We start from the raw sequence: 17,877 nt of genomic DNA, 5'->3' as shown, positions 1-17,877 counted from the left end.
CCCGCCCCAGCCCTCGACCCTTTTAGAGTTAGGTTGAGTTGAACATTTTCAGGCCCTTCCAAATGAAGAGCCGGCTCACGCTAGCCCTTCAAATTTCTTGACCCGCGAGACTTGGGCCGACTCTTTTTGACAGCTCTATCATTAACTAATAGAAGAAGTAAATTTAAAAGTAAATAAGAGAAAAATATAAATAAATTGATAAACATTTTATTTTTGGGTATAGCAAGCCAAGTAGGACAAAACAATTCTTTTGCTAAATTCTCCAATGTAAAATAAAAAAATAAAAAACTCCAAAGTCCATTGTTAATCCTCACATCACCCCCAATTCACCGGCGGCGAGCGAGCAACCGAATCCATTGCTTGAAGGTAAACTTTTCCCCTTCTCTTTCCCTCTCTCTTTGCTTCCATGGCTGAAGGTCCAGAACTTTATACTTCACTTGCTTCATGATTTCGCTTATACATTTGAGAACGGTATCAAAATCTCAATTAGTGATGATTATTTATCAAGATCTGTTTACCTTTTATGAATGAAGTTTTTGGTTTAACAATTTGAATTTTCCCCAAAAAATGAAAACTTAGGGATCAGTTGATTATTCAAAAAGTAGAACACGCTTCAATTGGCTGATTTTGTAGTTATACCTGTGAGATTTTACATCAAAATAGGCAGAATTCGTTGTAGTTTGTTAGTAGAAAAAAGTTGTAATTTTTGTTGTTGTTCCAAGCTATCATTGGATATCTAAAGAAGTTGAATTTAGTATTTTAAACCAAGTTGTGCTGCTAGAAACCCCGACGCAGAGCAAAGATGAAACATGATTCAGAGTTATTGAATAGAGATTTGCCATCCCAACTCTCTGACTCCTGTGCAGTTTTGGGTTAGTGGAGCAAGAGAAATAAGTTAAATTAAACTCCTCTCCACTGGCCCAAAAATAAGATATTCAATGTAGAATGTTGTTATATTCCTATCCTGTTTCCTTCTATCTTTATCTAGAAAGGATGAATCAGAAATATATATCTGATGTTGCGCCTGAATCTAAATGCAGTTACCATACACTATTTTATCCAAAAATACCTTCTGAGAAAAGTCTTATTGGTCGTGCTGTACTTAATTCATCTCATGAATCATGTGTTTTTGTCCATTGTTCATAGTTAATATTCATTGTTCTATCAAAAAATAGGAACTTTCTTTTGTATCATTAAATTCTCATCTTTTCTTTTCTGATTCTTGTTAGATCATTTACTAATCCTATTATTTTTGAATTATGAGATTTATCAGCAGTTTTTGTGCACCTTCTTGCCCACAATTGTTATAGTTGAACCTCTTTCTCTAATCACTTCTCGTGCCAACGGTATCTGCAGGTGAAGTGTTCATTTTTATTTCAGTTGTGAATTAATGATCGTCTAAAGGTTGATCATCTTTAATACCATGGTTTTATCTGTGGAAGGTTAGTATTTCACAGCTTTGCATGTTTATTTCACAGATGTAAATGCCATCTTAAGACCAAACGAAAAAAATGTTACCTTAAAAAAATACACAAGGAAAAGGAAGAAAAGAAAGGAAAGAAGTAAATGGTGCTCTAACCAAGGGCCACATATTCTCATGGTTCTTTTTTCTCCTTTTTCTTTGTTTTTCTAATGTTTTTTTCTAGATTAAATCAGCTTATGATCCCTTTTTTTTTGATACGTGGACTTTATGTGTCTTTGACACAGGATGATTGTTATCTTTTGTAAAGAGAAAAATTCATTTGTGATTGTGTTTTGCTAATTTGAAGTTGCATTCTTGTATACTGGCCTTTTGTCATTGTTCCAATTTGTCTTTATTTTTAAATTGTTTTCTGTAATAAATTGAGTAGACAAGCCCTAATTCTTATACTTAAACCTTCTGTGTGTGTGGAATGATGGCGTTTGCTACTTGAGTTGTAGTTTTGCGCATAGGCACCCATTATTTAACTTTCAGGATCATTTGCTGATAATGTTAAGGGGGGAAGGAGAGGAAAGGAGAGGAATACACTCAAGGATGTAGCCTAGATGTCAATGAAGTGGACTGAGAGCCATGGGCTCTCAGGTTCAAATCCTAGTAAAGACAAAAATACTAAGTGATTTCTTTTCATCCGTCCTAGCATTGACGGATAGAGTTACCTAGTAGGCTGGTGGGAGGTGGGAGGTGATAGGTATCCCGTGGAATTAGTCGAGGTGCGCGCAAGTTGGTTTGGACACCACAATTATTAAGGAAAAAGGAAGAAAAGGAAAGAGGATGGTGGTGAAGTATTGTATTTTAGATTCCCTCTCCGTCTCTTTCCTTGCGGATCCTTGTATGGCATCTTTAATTCCAGAAAACTTGGATTCAAAGTCATTTTCTAGTAGTTTTTGAAATCTTCATTCATCTTTGACCCCATCCTACAAGAAAATTAGGACATCTAGAGTCTTCCTGTGAATGAGCTCCTTCGTTCACCAAGCCGTAGACATCCTTGGTGTCACAACTGCTTTTACATCACGAACCATGACGAGAAGTACGGGAAATCACCTTGTCTTGTCCCACCTTGTTATTTGATACAAATTTTGCTGAGTGATTGGCGTTAAAACTACGAGTCTAAGATGGCTCATATAGTGCAATCAACTGATGGATTGCACTTTCTTTTGGGGGTAAACCTCTGCTGATTGAACTTGTATAATGATATTGAATGCAGTGGTGATTTTGGTTGTTCTTATCACCTTTTGGTGAAAATTTTACTTCTTCTGTTGGCTGAGTTCCTATTTATGATTGAGTTACTGCTCTGTGAGGATTTTTTTCAAACTTTAACTTGCAAGTGAACATGTCATTAACTAATATAGCTATGATATCAGTTCTGTGTAAGGAAGCACAACAGTGTGAACAGAAGCAGAGGAAGAAATACACAGCCACCTTAGAGCAATTATCGGCATTTGAAGTATTGCTTGATGAGGTTTATGTGGATTGTCGCCCTAAACCAAGCGATTATGATGCTCGAAGAGATTTGCTTCGTATCTTTAATGAAATAGCAAAGGAGGTTTATGGTAATTGAATAACAAAATTTCTGTATTATGCTATTTGAATTTCATAATATTTTGATGTGTGAAGGATGGTAGTCTATATTGAGTTTCACAATGTTCATCAATTTGTCAGGCTACTTCTCTGTTTATTGTTATAAGTAGTAGATGGGGGTGGGGAGTTAAAATTGTAAATCTGTAGCATAGGGCCATACTCTTTGTACAAGTGCTTATTACTCTTTGTTTCAGGCTATTCTGCTGATGCTCCCGTCGTTGAGGTGTTTGGGTCATTTTCGATGGATCTATTCTGTGTTAAAAGTGACTTGGATCTATCTGTCAACTTCACCAACAGAAAAGTTAACATTACACGGGAGAAGAAGATTCAGACTCTGAGGAAATTTGCAAAAACGTTTTATCTACTTCAAAGTAACCTTTGAACTTGTTCTTCAACTTTCTGTCATTTTCATGTATATTGGTCCTTCAAGAATCTTATAATCCCAAAATGTCATCATAGTGAGGAATGAGTAAGTTTAGGAAGGACTTCGAAAGCAAGTACTTAACACTGGCAAAATGAGCTAAAAGTTTAAACATATTCTGGTTGATAAACTTACTGTTTTTATTGGTAGTCTTTGCAAGGGAATATGGAATTGTGGTGATTTGGTCATTACATGATGCCTGTTCATATTATACTAGTGGTGGTGCCTTTACGGCTCTTTATAGAATTTTCTTCGATTCTAGTCTTAGACTCTTAGTTTAATTAGGTTTTGGTTTGTGTGTGTGGGTGACTTAAACATGTGTAAGGAAATGGGAGTATTTGAGTGGTGGTTTGTGAGATTTGACTTGGCTAGGTCTGCTACACCAGGTAGAGTATCTAGGATGCCTTCTGTTAGCAATTTACTAATACTAGTTTTTTTTTTAATAAGTTCTTTAGCTCCAAGTCAGTTAGAAGTTTTAAACTTTAAGCTTCTAGAAACAAATTCGTAGATATTAAGTTTTTTTTTTTTTAAATCCTAGAATACGTTTCAGTTATGTTATTATTTAACAATAGTGAGTAGTTAAAAGTTAATAATTTGTTACTTCTTCTTATATGAAACTCCTTTGTACTCGTTTGAGAAAGTACAACATTGAGAGACATTTTGGTCAAATTCTTATTGTCAACCTAATTTCAAAAGTTTATACTTATCATATCGTTATATTCCTAAGACCTAATATGATTATCCTTGTAATGTTATTCTCTCATTACTTAAATTTATATCTTCGGAGTTCCATAAGTTACTTCGATGACAATTAAAGCATGCTCAGTGTAGGGGTATTACATTCTGACTCCTAAGATTTTTTTTTTTTGAAATCAGTAACTTTGTATCATATCAGGGATCAAAACAGTACGTGGGTAGTACTGAAACCATATTTACAATAGAGCTCTAGTGTCTTCCCTCTCTAGCTATAAAGAATCTAGAACATCTATCATAGGCACGGTATCATTAAAGTAAATCTGATTACACCAAAAATATAGCAGTAAGATGAAGTTCAACTTGATCTGCTGCACATCATTCTCTAAGCTCTCAAAACATCTGGAATTCCTCTCCTTCCAAACTGTCCACTAGATACAAGGTGGGACAGTTCTCCATCTACTCCTATCCTTAGCATGTGAACATGTTCCCTCCCAGTTCTTGGCCTCTGTTATCTTGCTTGGCATTGTCCATGCTATACCTTTAAGGTTTAGGATGATTCTCCACAAATGAGCTGTGTATGGACAATGCAGAAAAGATGGTTGACTGTCTCAACTGTTTCTTTGCACGGGAAGCATCTTGAGCACAATGTCATACCTCTACCCATCAAGTTGTCCACGGTTAAAGTGGCCTCCTTTGCTAGTAACCATATAGAAATTGATACCTTGTGGGGAACTTTTATCCTCCAAATTTGCTTCCATGGCCAGTTTGCTATCTGGTGGTTGGATTGGTTCATAATTTTATAGGCAACATTGACCTTAAAAATGCCTTGGGAGTTGCCCTGCCACCATAAATGATCTTCACCAGCTTGAACCCCAGGAAATTGATCAAGTTTGATGAGGAAATCAACCACTCTTTAAACCTCCCAATCATTGAAATGTCTTCTAAAATTCAAGCTCCACCCGTCACATGTCCAGATGTCAGCTATAGTTTTGTGTTGGTGAAGGACTAGGTTGAAGACATCTGGAAAGACTAGTTCCATGATACCAACCTCATGACAATTATCCTTTCAAAATCTGGTTTTGTTTCCATTTTCCACTTTGATTCTTGATTGAGTTTTCAACTCACTTCAGAGGGATCTGATAGACCTCCATAGGCAGACCCCAATGAAGTATTGACCTCCTTGGTCATCCATTTATCCTTTTTTCATATTTGGCTTTAATCACTCTTCCCCACAATAGGTGGTTTTCTTTGGTGAACTTCCACAACCACTTCATCATTAGAGCTTTACTTTGGATTTTCAGGTTCTTGATACCCAGGCCACCCCATTTTTTTTTTTGCACAAATGACTTAGTTCCACTTGACCAAATGGTAGTCTTTCCTCTCTTTGTTACCATGCCATAGGAAGTTCCTCCTGATCCTAGCCAACCTCTTGATGACCCCTGCTGGAATGAGAAACAAGGACATCATGTATGGCGGAAGTGCATCAAGGACTGAGTTGATCAAAGTCAGTCTACCTCCTCTTGACAAGTATTGGGTCTTCCATCTTGCCAATTTCTTTTCACATTTCTCAATAACCGTATCCCAAATCTCAACAAACTTTGACTTGGCCCCCAAAGGTATTCCCAGATAAATGGTTGGCAAAGACCCTACCTCTCCTCCTAGAATAGATGCCAACAGATTCATGTGGGGGACATCATTAATGGGGTAAAGGAAGCTCTTACCCCAGTTTATGTGAAGGCCTGAGATGCCTTCAAAGAGCACTAGGATTATTCTGAGATGTCTGAATTGGTTTCTATCAGCATCACAAAATATGAGGGTATCATCAGCATATTGCAAATGAGTCACCTCTAGGCTATCACTCCCTGCCCTAGCTACCTTAAAACCCTTTATCTAGCCATACAAATTAACTGTTTTAAACATAGTGTTCAGTCCTTCCATGGCAATGATAAACAAGAAAGGAGACAGAGGATCTCCTTAAGAAATTTGGTCCCCTAATTTATTCTTGTCCTCCTAAATACTTGGAGTGTTGTGGGTGTCTTATCCTCAAGTCATCCTCGAATTTCCAAGTTGTTTCTTTAGCTATGTAGTTCTTACATATTACCTTTGTTGATACTACATTCTTCAAATGTAGTTTTCACACTTGATGATCCACTATAGCCACTGGTTCCTTCTTGGAAGTCATGTCCTTTTCCACTTGTATGGTAGTAATTCACTATTTTTTTGGTTTAAACAAGAGTTGGTAGGGGAGACAGTAGATTTGGTAGATTTCATAGGAAACTTGTAAAAGTACCCAAATGGGGGTGTGCCCACCACTCTGTGGGTTGTTTTCCAATTCATCATTCATTGAATGATGAATTGTTTGTGTGAATACAAAGTTACCCTTATCTAAAAAATAGTAATTCTTCGTACGCACTTGTGTTTGTATATTTCCTTCGAATTCATTTCTCCTCTTGTACTGACCAAAAAACTTAGCATTCTATCATTATCTTTTCTCCAAGTCAATAAATAGCAAACCATTAATTCCATGTCAATAAATATCTTTTCTTAGATCGATCATCGATGCTTGGAGAACTTTGTGCTATGAAAATTTTCCCTCTGTTTTCTTCTTTCACTCAGTCAGATATACATTTTTCATGTTCAAATGATGAACATATCAGCCTATTTGATTTAGTAATATTTATATATTCAAATTCAGTAAAAGTCTAGGGATAAAGATTAGAAGATATGATGCAGCAATGAAGCAGTGGAAGGGATTGAGCTGGCATTGGAGACATGTCTTGAATCATACCCATAGGGCCGATGCCATGTGCATTAAGTTATTTTACCAAAGCCCCTATCAACTATCGGATCTCAAATATTTAAAATGGTAGAGATAGAAAGCTCTATGCAGTGACCAACAGATAGACCTTGATACATTTACAGTAATCTTCTGATATTGTTGAGAATATAATTAAATAATAAAAGTGTGCTCTCTCTAACAACTTAAGCTTTTAGATGAGATGGTCACACACTTCAACATAGTATAGAGTAGGCAAATGTCCTGAGATCGAATCTCACTGCCACCCATATCAAAAATAATTTTCACGTGCTTGGTCCATGAAAAAGAATCGGGCCCACATGTGAAGTTGTGTGTTGAGAATATAATTAAATAATAAAAGTGTGCTCTCTCTAATAACTTAAGCTTTTAGATGAGGTCACACACTTCAACAAATATGAAGTAATTTCTTCGAAATCTCTACAAAAACATATATATATATATATATGTTTTATACAAGGTAAAAAGACTTTGAAATTCATTTCTGGTGTTCAAAGGTAAATTTTTGATGCCCATCCTTAGAAGTTGATCGTCTTGACATGATATTTAGAGCATTTTGTGTAGTTATAGACTTCTATTAATGTTTTTGGTGGCTCTGATATTTAAAATTCTGCCTCAGGGAATGGTTTTGTTTATGGTGTCAATCCAGTTACAACTGCCAGGGTGCCAGTTCTCAAAGTTGTTGACCGAGGAACTGAAATTGAATGTGATATATCAGTTGAAAACCGGGATGGGATTTCAAAATCAAAGACAATTTACATGATTGGTGCCATTGATGAACGTTTTCGGAAATTGAGCTTCTTGGTAAAATATGCTTGTTGTCTCGCACACACAAACACACACATATCACAAGAGAGTTTTAGCTTCCTTTGCACAGGAAAAAGGTTGCAGAATCATGTTAAGGATTTCATTACATATATTATGAATATCTTTCTTTTCTTGATATTTTTTTGGTATCCTGGGTTGTGAGGCCTTTTAATTGGATGCAGCCTTCGAATGAGGTCCTACATTTGTGATCTCAAACATATACCTGGGAATCAGGAATATAAGAAAGCTGAAGAGTCTCCTCTCTTTTTGTTTTTGGGTGTTTTCATAAATGTCCATCCTAATTTGGCCTCTCAACTAATTCATTCACCTTTTGGGATGCATTTTTAATTGAAGGTTAAAAGCCTCCAAAAATGTTATTCGATGCGCTTATAATTTGAGAATATAAGGGACTTTTTATCCTGCAATTTCTGTTTGCAAGTTCTGAATTGGACTTCTAGGGGTGAGCTTCCATCATTAGGAGAATGTTAAGGATGCACCTCTTTGAATAGCAACAGACATAGTTGGAGCAGACATTTGGTGGATGAAAAATGAAATCGGGGTGCAGTCCATGTGCCTCTTTGATAAAGAACTCTGGAAAGAAAGCAAAACGAGTACACTTGGCCTCAGTTTGCAAAAGGAACCTGATGTGAAGGCTACAAAATCCTTGTAAACTGGTGCCCCAATTATAGGTGGAGGAAATTTCGAAGTTGAGAATGAGCTTTCATATGTTTCAAATTTGTTAATTTTGGAGTTATTGCTTTGTCATATTGTCAGAGCTTCAACAGAATTGCTTGTGCGAGCAACCTAGGTTAAGAGGTTATAAGACTTTGAGAGCTAGAGCTCATATTCTAGGAAAGAAAGCACTGAGTATGTGGCTTGCATAAGTGTCTGTTCATAATCCATAGAAAGAAAAAAAGAGAAGCTTTTATGTGTACCTTTTAAGAATTGACAATATACTGATGAAGCTTAATAATATGCTTTTTGCCTCCCTTTGCATTCAATTTTTGGAATAACTTGTCTAGATGATAACACTGCAGGTGACAAAGCCCCTGGGTCTAATGGTTATACTATGACTTTCTTTAGCAAATGTTGGGAAATAATTGGATCAGATGTCATAGCTGCAGTACAAAATTTCCATGATCAAGAAGTTTTTGAGAGGAGCTTCAGTGCCACCTTTGTGGCACTTATACCAAAGAAGGTGGGAGCTGTGGATTTCAATGATTTTAGACCTATCAGTTTGATTTGTAGTGTCTATAAAATCATAGCCAAGTTGTTAGGTGAGAGGCTGAAGAATGTGATCAACAAATTAGTTGATGGTCATCAAATGACTTTATAATAAGGGGAAGACAGATTATGGATGCAATACTCATAGAAAATGAGTGTGTGGAGGCTAGACAGAGAAGTAAAATACCTGGAATTTTATGCAAACTGGATATCTAGAAGGCATATGATCACCCAAATTGAGATTATCTATTAGGATCCTACTGGAGATGGGCTTTTGCACTAGGTGGATCGGATGGACCATATTTTGCATCAGTACAGTACAGTGCAGTTCTCAATTCTTGTTAACTGTTCACCAACATGATTTTTCTCTTCTAATAGGGGGCTGAGGCAGGGAGATCCCTTGTCACCTTTTCTATTCATCATAGCAATGGTGGGGATGAATGATATGCTCCAGACTGCTAGAAATAGGTAAATACCAGAATAGACAACAACATAGAAATGTCTCATCTCCGGGCTTCACATTAATTGGGGAAAGACCTTCATTTATCCAGTTAACATTGTGGAGGAGATTCACACGTTAGCTGACTTTTTGGGAGGCAAAGTGGGAGAGTTGCCCTCAGTTTACTTGGGTATGCCTTTGGGGGTAAACACAACTCAAAAGGGGATATGGAGTGGTGTGATAGGGAAGGGTGAAGTGAAGTTGGCAAAGGAAGATGCAATATTTATCTATGGGAGGGAGATTGACACTTAAAAGTAGTTTGTTAGATGCTCTACCAACTTATATGATGTTCTTATTCCCATCCCCTGTTAGTCAAATGGGATATCATGAAAAGAAGCAAGGGAGAGGGAGGAATGTAATCATGAATCTGAAGGCTCAAAATCTGAGTTTGATGGTAAAATGGTTGTGCAGATATGCTACAAAAGGAGGACCATTATGGAAAGAAATATAGGGAGGAAAGCAGTTGGACCACAAATTCAATTAATACTCCTTATGGGTGGAGTGTTTGGAGGTTCATCAGGAATTTGTGGCCTAAGATGATGAGCAGAGCAAGATTAAAAGTGGGGAATGATATGACGACTTCCTTTTGGAAGATAAGTTGGATTGGGCAAGGTGTTCTGCAACAAAATATCTTATGCCAACAACAAGAGGCTACCGTTGCTTAAGTTTGGTCTGAACAAGGATGGAATCTGACTTTTAGGAGATTCCTAAATGATTGGGGAATGGGAGGATAATTGAGTTTTACAATACCCTAAATAATTTTAAGGGTTCCACTGGAAATTGGGATGTTATGGCATGGCTAGGAAATGATCAAGGAACTTTTACGGTGAAAGAGGTTTACAAGATTTTGAGCAAGTTAACTTCGCTCAAAATCTTTTTCCCTTCTCAAGAAAGATTTTGAGCGTAGTTAATTATCAAGTAGGCTATCATGGAAAATGAATTGGAAAGTAAAAATCCCACTGGAAGTAGCTTGGCTTATGGCTAAAGCAGTGTTGACACATGAAAAGGTGAGAAGTAAGGGAATTAATGCTCCAGATGTTTTTTATATGGGGAATAGGCAGAGATAACCAACCATCTCTTTTTGCATTGCAAAGGGACAAATCAATCTGAAAAATATTCATTAACCAGAGGGGAATCAAGTGGGTGGTGCCAGGAAACACAAAGTAGGCACTAGACTGGTCTTTGTCCAATATGAAGGAGAGGTGGAGGGTTGTCCCAGCATGCATTTGGTTGGGAGGGGGGCGGGGGGAAGAGAGAGAGAGAGAGAGAGAGAGAGAGAGAGAGAGAGAGAGAGAGAGAGAGAGAGAGAGAGAGAGAGAGAGAGAGAGAGAGAGAGAGAGAGAGAGAGAGAGAGAGAGAGAGAGAGAGAGAGAGAGAGAGAGAGAGAGAGAGAGAGAGAGAGAGAGAGAGAGAGAGAGAGAGAGAGAGAGAGAGAGAGAGAGAGAGAGAGAGAGAGAGAGAGAGAGAGAGAGAGAGAGAGAGAGAGAGAGAGAGAGAGAGAGAGAGAGAGAGAGAGAGAGAGAGAGAGAGAGAGAGAGAGAGAGAGAGAGAGAGAGAGAGAGAGAGAGAGAGAGAGAGAGAGAGAGAGAGAGAGAGAGAGAGAGAGAGAGAGAGAGAGAGAGAGAGAGAGAGAGAGAGAGAGAGAGAGAGAGAGAGAGAGAGAGAGAGAGAGAGAGAGAGAGAGAGAGAGAGAGAGAGAGAGAGAGAGAGAGAGAGAGAGAGAGAGAGAGAGAGAGAGAGAGAGAGAGAGAGAGAGAGAGAGAGAGAGAGAGAGAGAGAGAGAGAGAGAGAGAGAGAGAGAGAGAGAGAGAGAGAGAGAGAGAGAGAGAGAGAGAGAGAGAGAGAGAGAGAGAAATCTTTACTATTTTTGTGAACAAGATTGGTTTAGTACACATGAAAGATATTTTGATGTTTTAGGCAATAAGTTTCTCTACTGATTTGGGGGACTGTACACTTGTTATAGTATACCTGTTAATATATAGAATGCTACCATTATTAAAAAAAATGATAGCACTGCTGAAGATTTTTAGCTGTCAGTTACTTTATCAGCTTATTCTAATAAAAATTAGTTCCACACATATATACAATCTACATGGACATCTTTACAGCAGTCACATGTATGAGTTGTCTTTGTTTTTTCAGTTTAGTTAAATACATTCAGTTCCTCTTTTCTTTTCCTTTCCTTTTCTCAGTTTTGAGCAATGAGGTTTTTGAAGCCTCAGTTATGACTTGAATAAGGATTGATATTGTAACAGTTTAAATTTGATGTGATCAAACATGTGTTGTTTGTGGTTGTGATTCTCTTTCCGGGCTTGTCTAATATTTAGACCCATAATTTGCTTTGGGATTGATATCCCTTATGTAAACCAATATTTCTTTGGCTGTGTTTGCTTAGGTGCAATGTTCAATGTTTATCACTAAAAAGAATGTTTTGCATCGTTACTTCACATTTCTGTTGTTAGATCTCATGAATTTTTCTTTGCAGATGAAAGCATGGGCGAAAGCACAAAATATTAACAGCGCTAAGGATCAAACATTGAATTCTTTATCTATAATACTCTTGGTTGCTTTCCATTTGCAGGTATGCTTTTTAGGACAAGTTCATCATTTGCAGAAACCCTCAAGTTATCATTATTTTTCTATTTCCTCATTCTTTGTGGCATACCAGAGCCTCTTGTTTATCACGTCTTCTATTCGAAATTCCCATGTTTTCTATTCATCTGGATGTCATGTTAAAGAAATTTTAGGCGTCGAGTTTCGTTATTCTTTTGGGATGTTTGGCTGACGTGTTTTTATCTCCACCTGTAAGACCTTATAGTTTATTATATGACAAGGGCTTCCGAATCTTGAACATGCTAATGCATCTAGTTCCTTAGAAATGTTGATTGAACTTTTTGCCATTTATTGAAAGACTATAATAGACAAAACTGTCATTTACTTTTTTCTTAATATTTTTATCTTTGATAATAAATAAAATTTGGTTTACTAGAAATTTCCATATTTTTTTTTGAATTATAAATGTAGATATTAAATTCCCTTCATTAGAAGACAAGGTTGTAATAACTCACATCAAATCATTTAAGGAAATTATTGAAAACTTACCAACTTTTTTTTTTTTGACGAAAAGGATTACACTATCACGTCAAGAAGTCATTTAAGGAACATATTGTCCCTTTTTTTTTTCTTGGAGTAAACTTTTCCTAAATTATTAAGTTTGTAATTGTCTTCCTAGGCTAAGAGCTCGTTTGGATTGGTTTAAAAAAGTAGTTTTTAAGTCAAAAATAAAAAGTCAAACTGAAATGACTTTTAAGTCAAAAATAAAAAATAGGGGGAGACCTACTTTTGGTTTTTGACTTATTTTAAGTTATTTTTTATACTTTGCCAAACACTTTTAGAAGTCAAAAACTGACTTAAAAGTAGGTTTGACCAACTTTTAAGCCAATCCAAACACCCTCTAAGTTGCTCGGACTCTTCACTTTTGGTGCTGCAACCGTGTCGACACGACATGGGTGTGGGTGTGGGATTCGTGTTCGATTTGGTCAACCAATTTGGGTACTTTGACCAAAATCGAAGGAGAAAGTCTAGACAGTTGTAATGATTTCTATAACCCATACAAAAGCTAAGATGAAATTGAAGAAAACGGAATACATTTTATATAGAAATTTCTATGTCACTCATTTTCCTTTAATCACCTTCCAAGATTCTCCTCAAGTTCTCCACATAATATCTCATAATTTAGGTTTTATAACTCTATTTTTAGATATTTATTTTTGATGACAAGGGAAACCCGTAGCCGCTACCCTTTGGGTGCGCCCAGGGTAGAACCCCCGCTCCTATGCAATAGCTTGCAAACCACGGTAATCCGCACTAGGCAAGCCTGGTGCGACGAGCTCGACCTAGAAGGCAAAATCCTTTGCTTTCGCTGGCAAGGGGTTTCGAACTTGAGACCCCTATGCAATAGCTCGCAAACCACGGTAATCCGCACTAGGCAAGCCTGGTGCGACGAGCTCGACCTAGAAGGCAAAATCCTTTGCTTTCGCTGGCAAGGGGTTTCGAACTTGAGACCTCCAACATGGAAGTCCCAAGCCCAAACCATTGGGCCACCCGAAGGGTCTCTATTTTTAGATATTTTAATTACATTTAGCTGAATCCCCACACCTGTATCCATGCATGGATCCATATCCCCGAATCTTAAATATTAGATCATGAAGGATTCGACCTCTAGATCCGCACCCGTATCGGACACGCGCACTCGAGTCCGAGCAACTTAGTTTCTAGGGTGTTGTTTTTCAATAGAAATATGGCAATTCAAGTTTAGTAATATTATTATGGCACGATTAAAACAATAAATAAAAAAAAGGAAGAATTGAAGTAGTGAAATTTATATAAGACAAAATAAAGTATGCCTTTTTTCACATAAGTGGAGTTAGGCTAATTAGTTAGCGTAAGTTTCCTTTCACCTTGTATTGATCTCTTAGTTCTTTCCTTATCTTAAGAACTTCTCAATAATATCGCTCTTCTTTGTTCTTTATTTTTTGTTCATGTTGAGAGTGCTATAGTACATTTATGGACAAAATCAATATGTTTTTTTATAGATAACCTACTATAATGAAACATTAGTGACTGCTTCCACCAATTTGGAGAGTTTCATAGTTTGGTGGCATAACAGTTCCTTAATGACCAATTACAAATAAATAATGCGTTTGTGATATGATATCAGGTGAAATACCAGACAATCGTATGTTTGAGATACAATAATCATTTATAGCATTTTTAATGTCAATTGCTACTTTTTAATAATTTTGTTCTTTCTTATATATAGTTTTATTGATTGACGTGAGATACACATGCAAAGCATGTACACTAAACTAGAATATTTATACACGTGTTTGTGTGTGTATTCCAGATCCTTATCAAAGTATATAATTAGATCTTTGTATAGATTATTTATGAATATTTTTCCTCATCATCACTTACTCGGCTTAATTGAAAACCTTGCAGACGCGAAATCCTCCCATACTGCCTCCATTTTCCGCCTTATTCAGAGGTAAAACTCTGACTTATTACATTTCAAGTTTCCCGTAAATCTATGTAGTGTAGTTAATTCTGGTTGAAATTTCTCAATCCATCATAAAGGGTAAATTTCGTTTTAGAATCATTTTGGACTTCAATATGTTTCTTTGAAGATTTAGCATTTGATTTGAATACTTGCTGTGTTGCTTAATAGTACTACTTTACCATCACTTAAACAATATCATGTTAAGTTTAGTTCTGGCATTTTAGGTTTTGGTATTAGACGTATCATGCTATGTGCTGATATAGTGTGTTCTGTGAAAGTTATCTGTGAGATTGGTTTTGTATTTAGGTCTGGTATATTGAGCTGTAAACAACTGTCAAGTCACATCCATGTCAAATGGTGGTGCTATCACAAAATTTAAGTCATGGGAAAAGAGGTCATATTTAAGAGGCCTTTAACTTGGAGAAAGGCAAAAGTTTGTCTGGTCAATCAGAAGAAAGTATGCAAGTGCTTGTTCAAATATGAGGATCATGGATTGTCATCTTTGAGGAAAACCGTAATGTTGTTCCCTCTTGGTGCAGCCGTGAGTTGAAGGGAAGATGCACCAAAAAAATTTATGACAAACATTCATTAATATACTATATGGACCTTGTTGAGTTCGGGATTTAGGTAATATGAATGTCATTCATGTGCATGGACATTCTAGGCAGAAAGCTCTAAATGCCATAGATATGAAGCATTGTTTTGCTTTGATGCTGCCTAAGTTTTCATACATCTCTTTTAGTTATTAGTCATGAATCTGTCTCGTTCTTTCTATTTCCAAGTATTATATATCCATCTTTCAATTTGTATTTGATTGGTCACCGATTATTTTAATTGACTTCCCATCTGTGTGCTAGATGGTAATGACTCAGTAGCAGTGGAGAGCTCTGTGTGTAAGTTTTCAAACTATGGAATAAGCAATAAAGAATCAGTGGCTGAGCTCTTTGTTTCTCTATTAAACAAGGTTGGATTTTTTATTCTCCGTTGGTATAAAATGGTTCATGTACCATGCAGGCTGTAATTTTTACATATTATGTTCTAATCTCTATATTGGCATTATACATCGTGTGATTTAACTATTGCAGTTGCTATCAGTTGAGAAGCTCTGGTCCGAAGGTTTGTGTGCCAGCACATTTGAAGGATCTTGGATATCTCAAACACGGGGTTTTGGAGTTGGCCGTATAAATGTGATTGTGCTTGGCTTTGTCATTTCTTGACATGTTCTTAACAAGCAATAAATTTATGTTAGTTTAACGGTTTTCACAGGTTGAAGATTTCACTGATAGATCTCAAAATGTTGCAAGGGCAGTAGGAGAAGCAGAAGTTAAAAAGATTTACAGCTGTATCCAGCTTTCAGTCCAACACATATTTGATTTCTTAAATAAAAAGATTGGAGGGAACTCTTTAAGGGAGTTCCTATTTGGCCAAGATGTAGCCTCCAAGCTAGCTGGCACTGGTACTGCAAAATCTATTGCAATAGGAGTACAAGCTCGTGCTTCTGGAAAAAAGGAGGTGCAATCTGTTGCATTGTCAAAAGGAAATAAAAAAACTGTACATGTTGATTCTATCTTGACAAAAAGCAGGACATCTGCGAGAAGTCCGAGAGGGATGGCACAAGGAAAACGTAAACTTCTGGGGCCAACTGACTCTTCCTTGACAAAAAGAAGTCGAACAGATGATTGGTTGGGGGGCACCTTCTCTGAGTTGTCAAGAAGGCAGCCAGGACAACAGCCTATGCCTTACTACTTGACGAATAGTTGGGAACCAGTGGCAATGATCTCAAGAGAAGCCATGTACAATAGGCCTCAACCTGTTTCGTTTGAACCTACCTATGGAAGGATGAGATTTGCAGAACCTTCTGGACACCCAAATCTGATTGCTCCAGCTGTTCCTCATATGTTTCCGTCCAGACCCCTTATAGGTAGTCAAATTTCTTATGAGCCATTGAGACATCCTGTTGGTTATCCTAATTCGGTTTATGATTCTAGGCATTCCTCAGCATATTTTTTGCCCCCTCATCCTAGGAGGCTTTGATGTGTAAGGTTAAACCAAATGATTCCCCATCAATGTAATACTGCTGTGGGGATGTAGAAGTTGAAACAGATACTAGTTTAAGGGCAGCATCCAAGTGGTAGGTGTACAAGAATTAAAGTTTTCTTTTTCTTCCTTTATACCTTCAAAGCTCTGAGTTTATACTTTGCATTCTACTTTGCCTATATTAATGAAGTGCTTTTCATGTGTCTTGGGTTATTCCAATCTGTAATTTTTGATAAATCCTCACCGTTTTTTCTCTATGTGAATTATCAGTCGAATAATACTCCTCTTACCTCTTTGTAACACTTGATTAGAAACGAAGAAAGAGCAATGAACATACACTAAGAGTTGAAGAAATTTACTCGAGTTCCACAGAGTAGAGTTGTCATGGCAATTGTGTTTTAACTAGTCATTTTAGTGTCGTTATTGATCTTATTTAACATCAGCTAAAATAGTAGAGAAGTTCATGGCTTGGTTTTTTGTCCATCCCTTGATGCTGTTAAGTCCATTGCATCTTTACCCTTTCACTAATAATATGAAATTATGAATATAGCTTAGTGGTTGTGCTTTCAATTTGCTAGCCTGATTGTTTATCATAATGAGAATGGGGTTGGGCATTTGATGTTCAATGATTGTTGAGAACCAACTTATGTACCTATCTTGTTGAAAGCTTTTTCTAAATGTTTATGTTGTGGGACCAAAATAATATTAGTTGAGGATAGGATAAGAAATTAGTTTTGGTCCTATCTGTTGGAGTAGTTGGCAATACCATCTCATTTGGCGTCAGAGAATGTTAATATAGATAAGAATTGATGTTTCCATCATTTTTGGTACCCCATATTAAAATGTCTTCTTTGCAACTATCCCTATAATTGATTGATAGGAGTTAGGACAGTTGTTTATGGACAAGAAAAATGATTGCTCATGAGTCATGAACATGCATTGTTGTAATACAGGTCGATGAAATGATTGTCTTTTAAGTATATGTCTTTTAAGTATATATATAACCAAGTCCAAAATCTAATGTCAAGAGTTATAATTTTGAAATATGCATAGTGCCCAACCATTTATTAGCAAGTTATTAGGTTATGCTATAAGTTTTCCTGCACCATATTACTGATGACTAGTACAAAATTCTCAAAAGAAAATTATAGTACTATTTAAAGGAAACCAAATTGACCTATAATGTAATAACAACTTGAAAAGTGGTGCAAGTTGCAACACTGGATAAAGATGGCTATGGTGGGTTAATGTAACCACTAAC

General features: G+C 36.7%; 1 protein-coding gene across 1 annotated transcript; it reads left to right on the top strand.

The window, feature by feature from the left end:
- Positions 1 to 258: 258 nt before the first annotated feature.
- Positions 259 to 16,819, top strand: LOC102578450 (protein HESO1-like). The gene is made up of 10 exons (XM_006352016.2): positions 259 to 366; positions 1,357 to 1,442; positions 2,842 to 3,030; positions 3,253 to 3,429; positions 7,610 to 7,794; positions 12,006 to 12,101; positions 14,522 to 14,567; positions 15,437 to 15,543; positions 15,665 to 15,766; positions 15,846 to 16,819. Exons 2-10 carry the CDS (start codon positions 1,424 to 1,426, stop codon positions 16,611 to 16,613), a joined length of 1,689 nt encoding a protein of 562 aa, XP_006352078.1. The 5' UTR covers positions 259 to 366; positions 1,357 to 1,423; the 3' UTR covers positions 16,614 to 16,819.
- The last annotated feature ends 1,058 nt before the right edge of the window (positions 16,820 to 17,877 follow it).

This window comes from Solanum tuberosum, unplaced genomic scaffold, assembly GCF_000226075.1.
Source record: "Solanum tuberosum cultivar DM 1-3 516 R44 unplaced genomic scaffold, SolTub_3.0 scf00137, whole genome shotgun sequence".
Taxonomy (NCBI): domain Eukaryota; kingdom Viridiplantae; phylum Streptophyta; class Magnoliopsida; order Solanales; family Solanaceae; genus Solanum; species Solanum tuberosum.
This window is presented reverse-complemented; position numbering and strand designations above follow the sequence as displayed.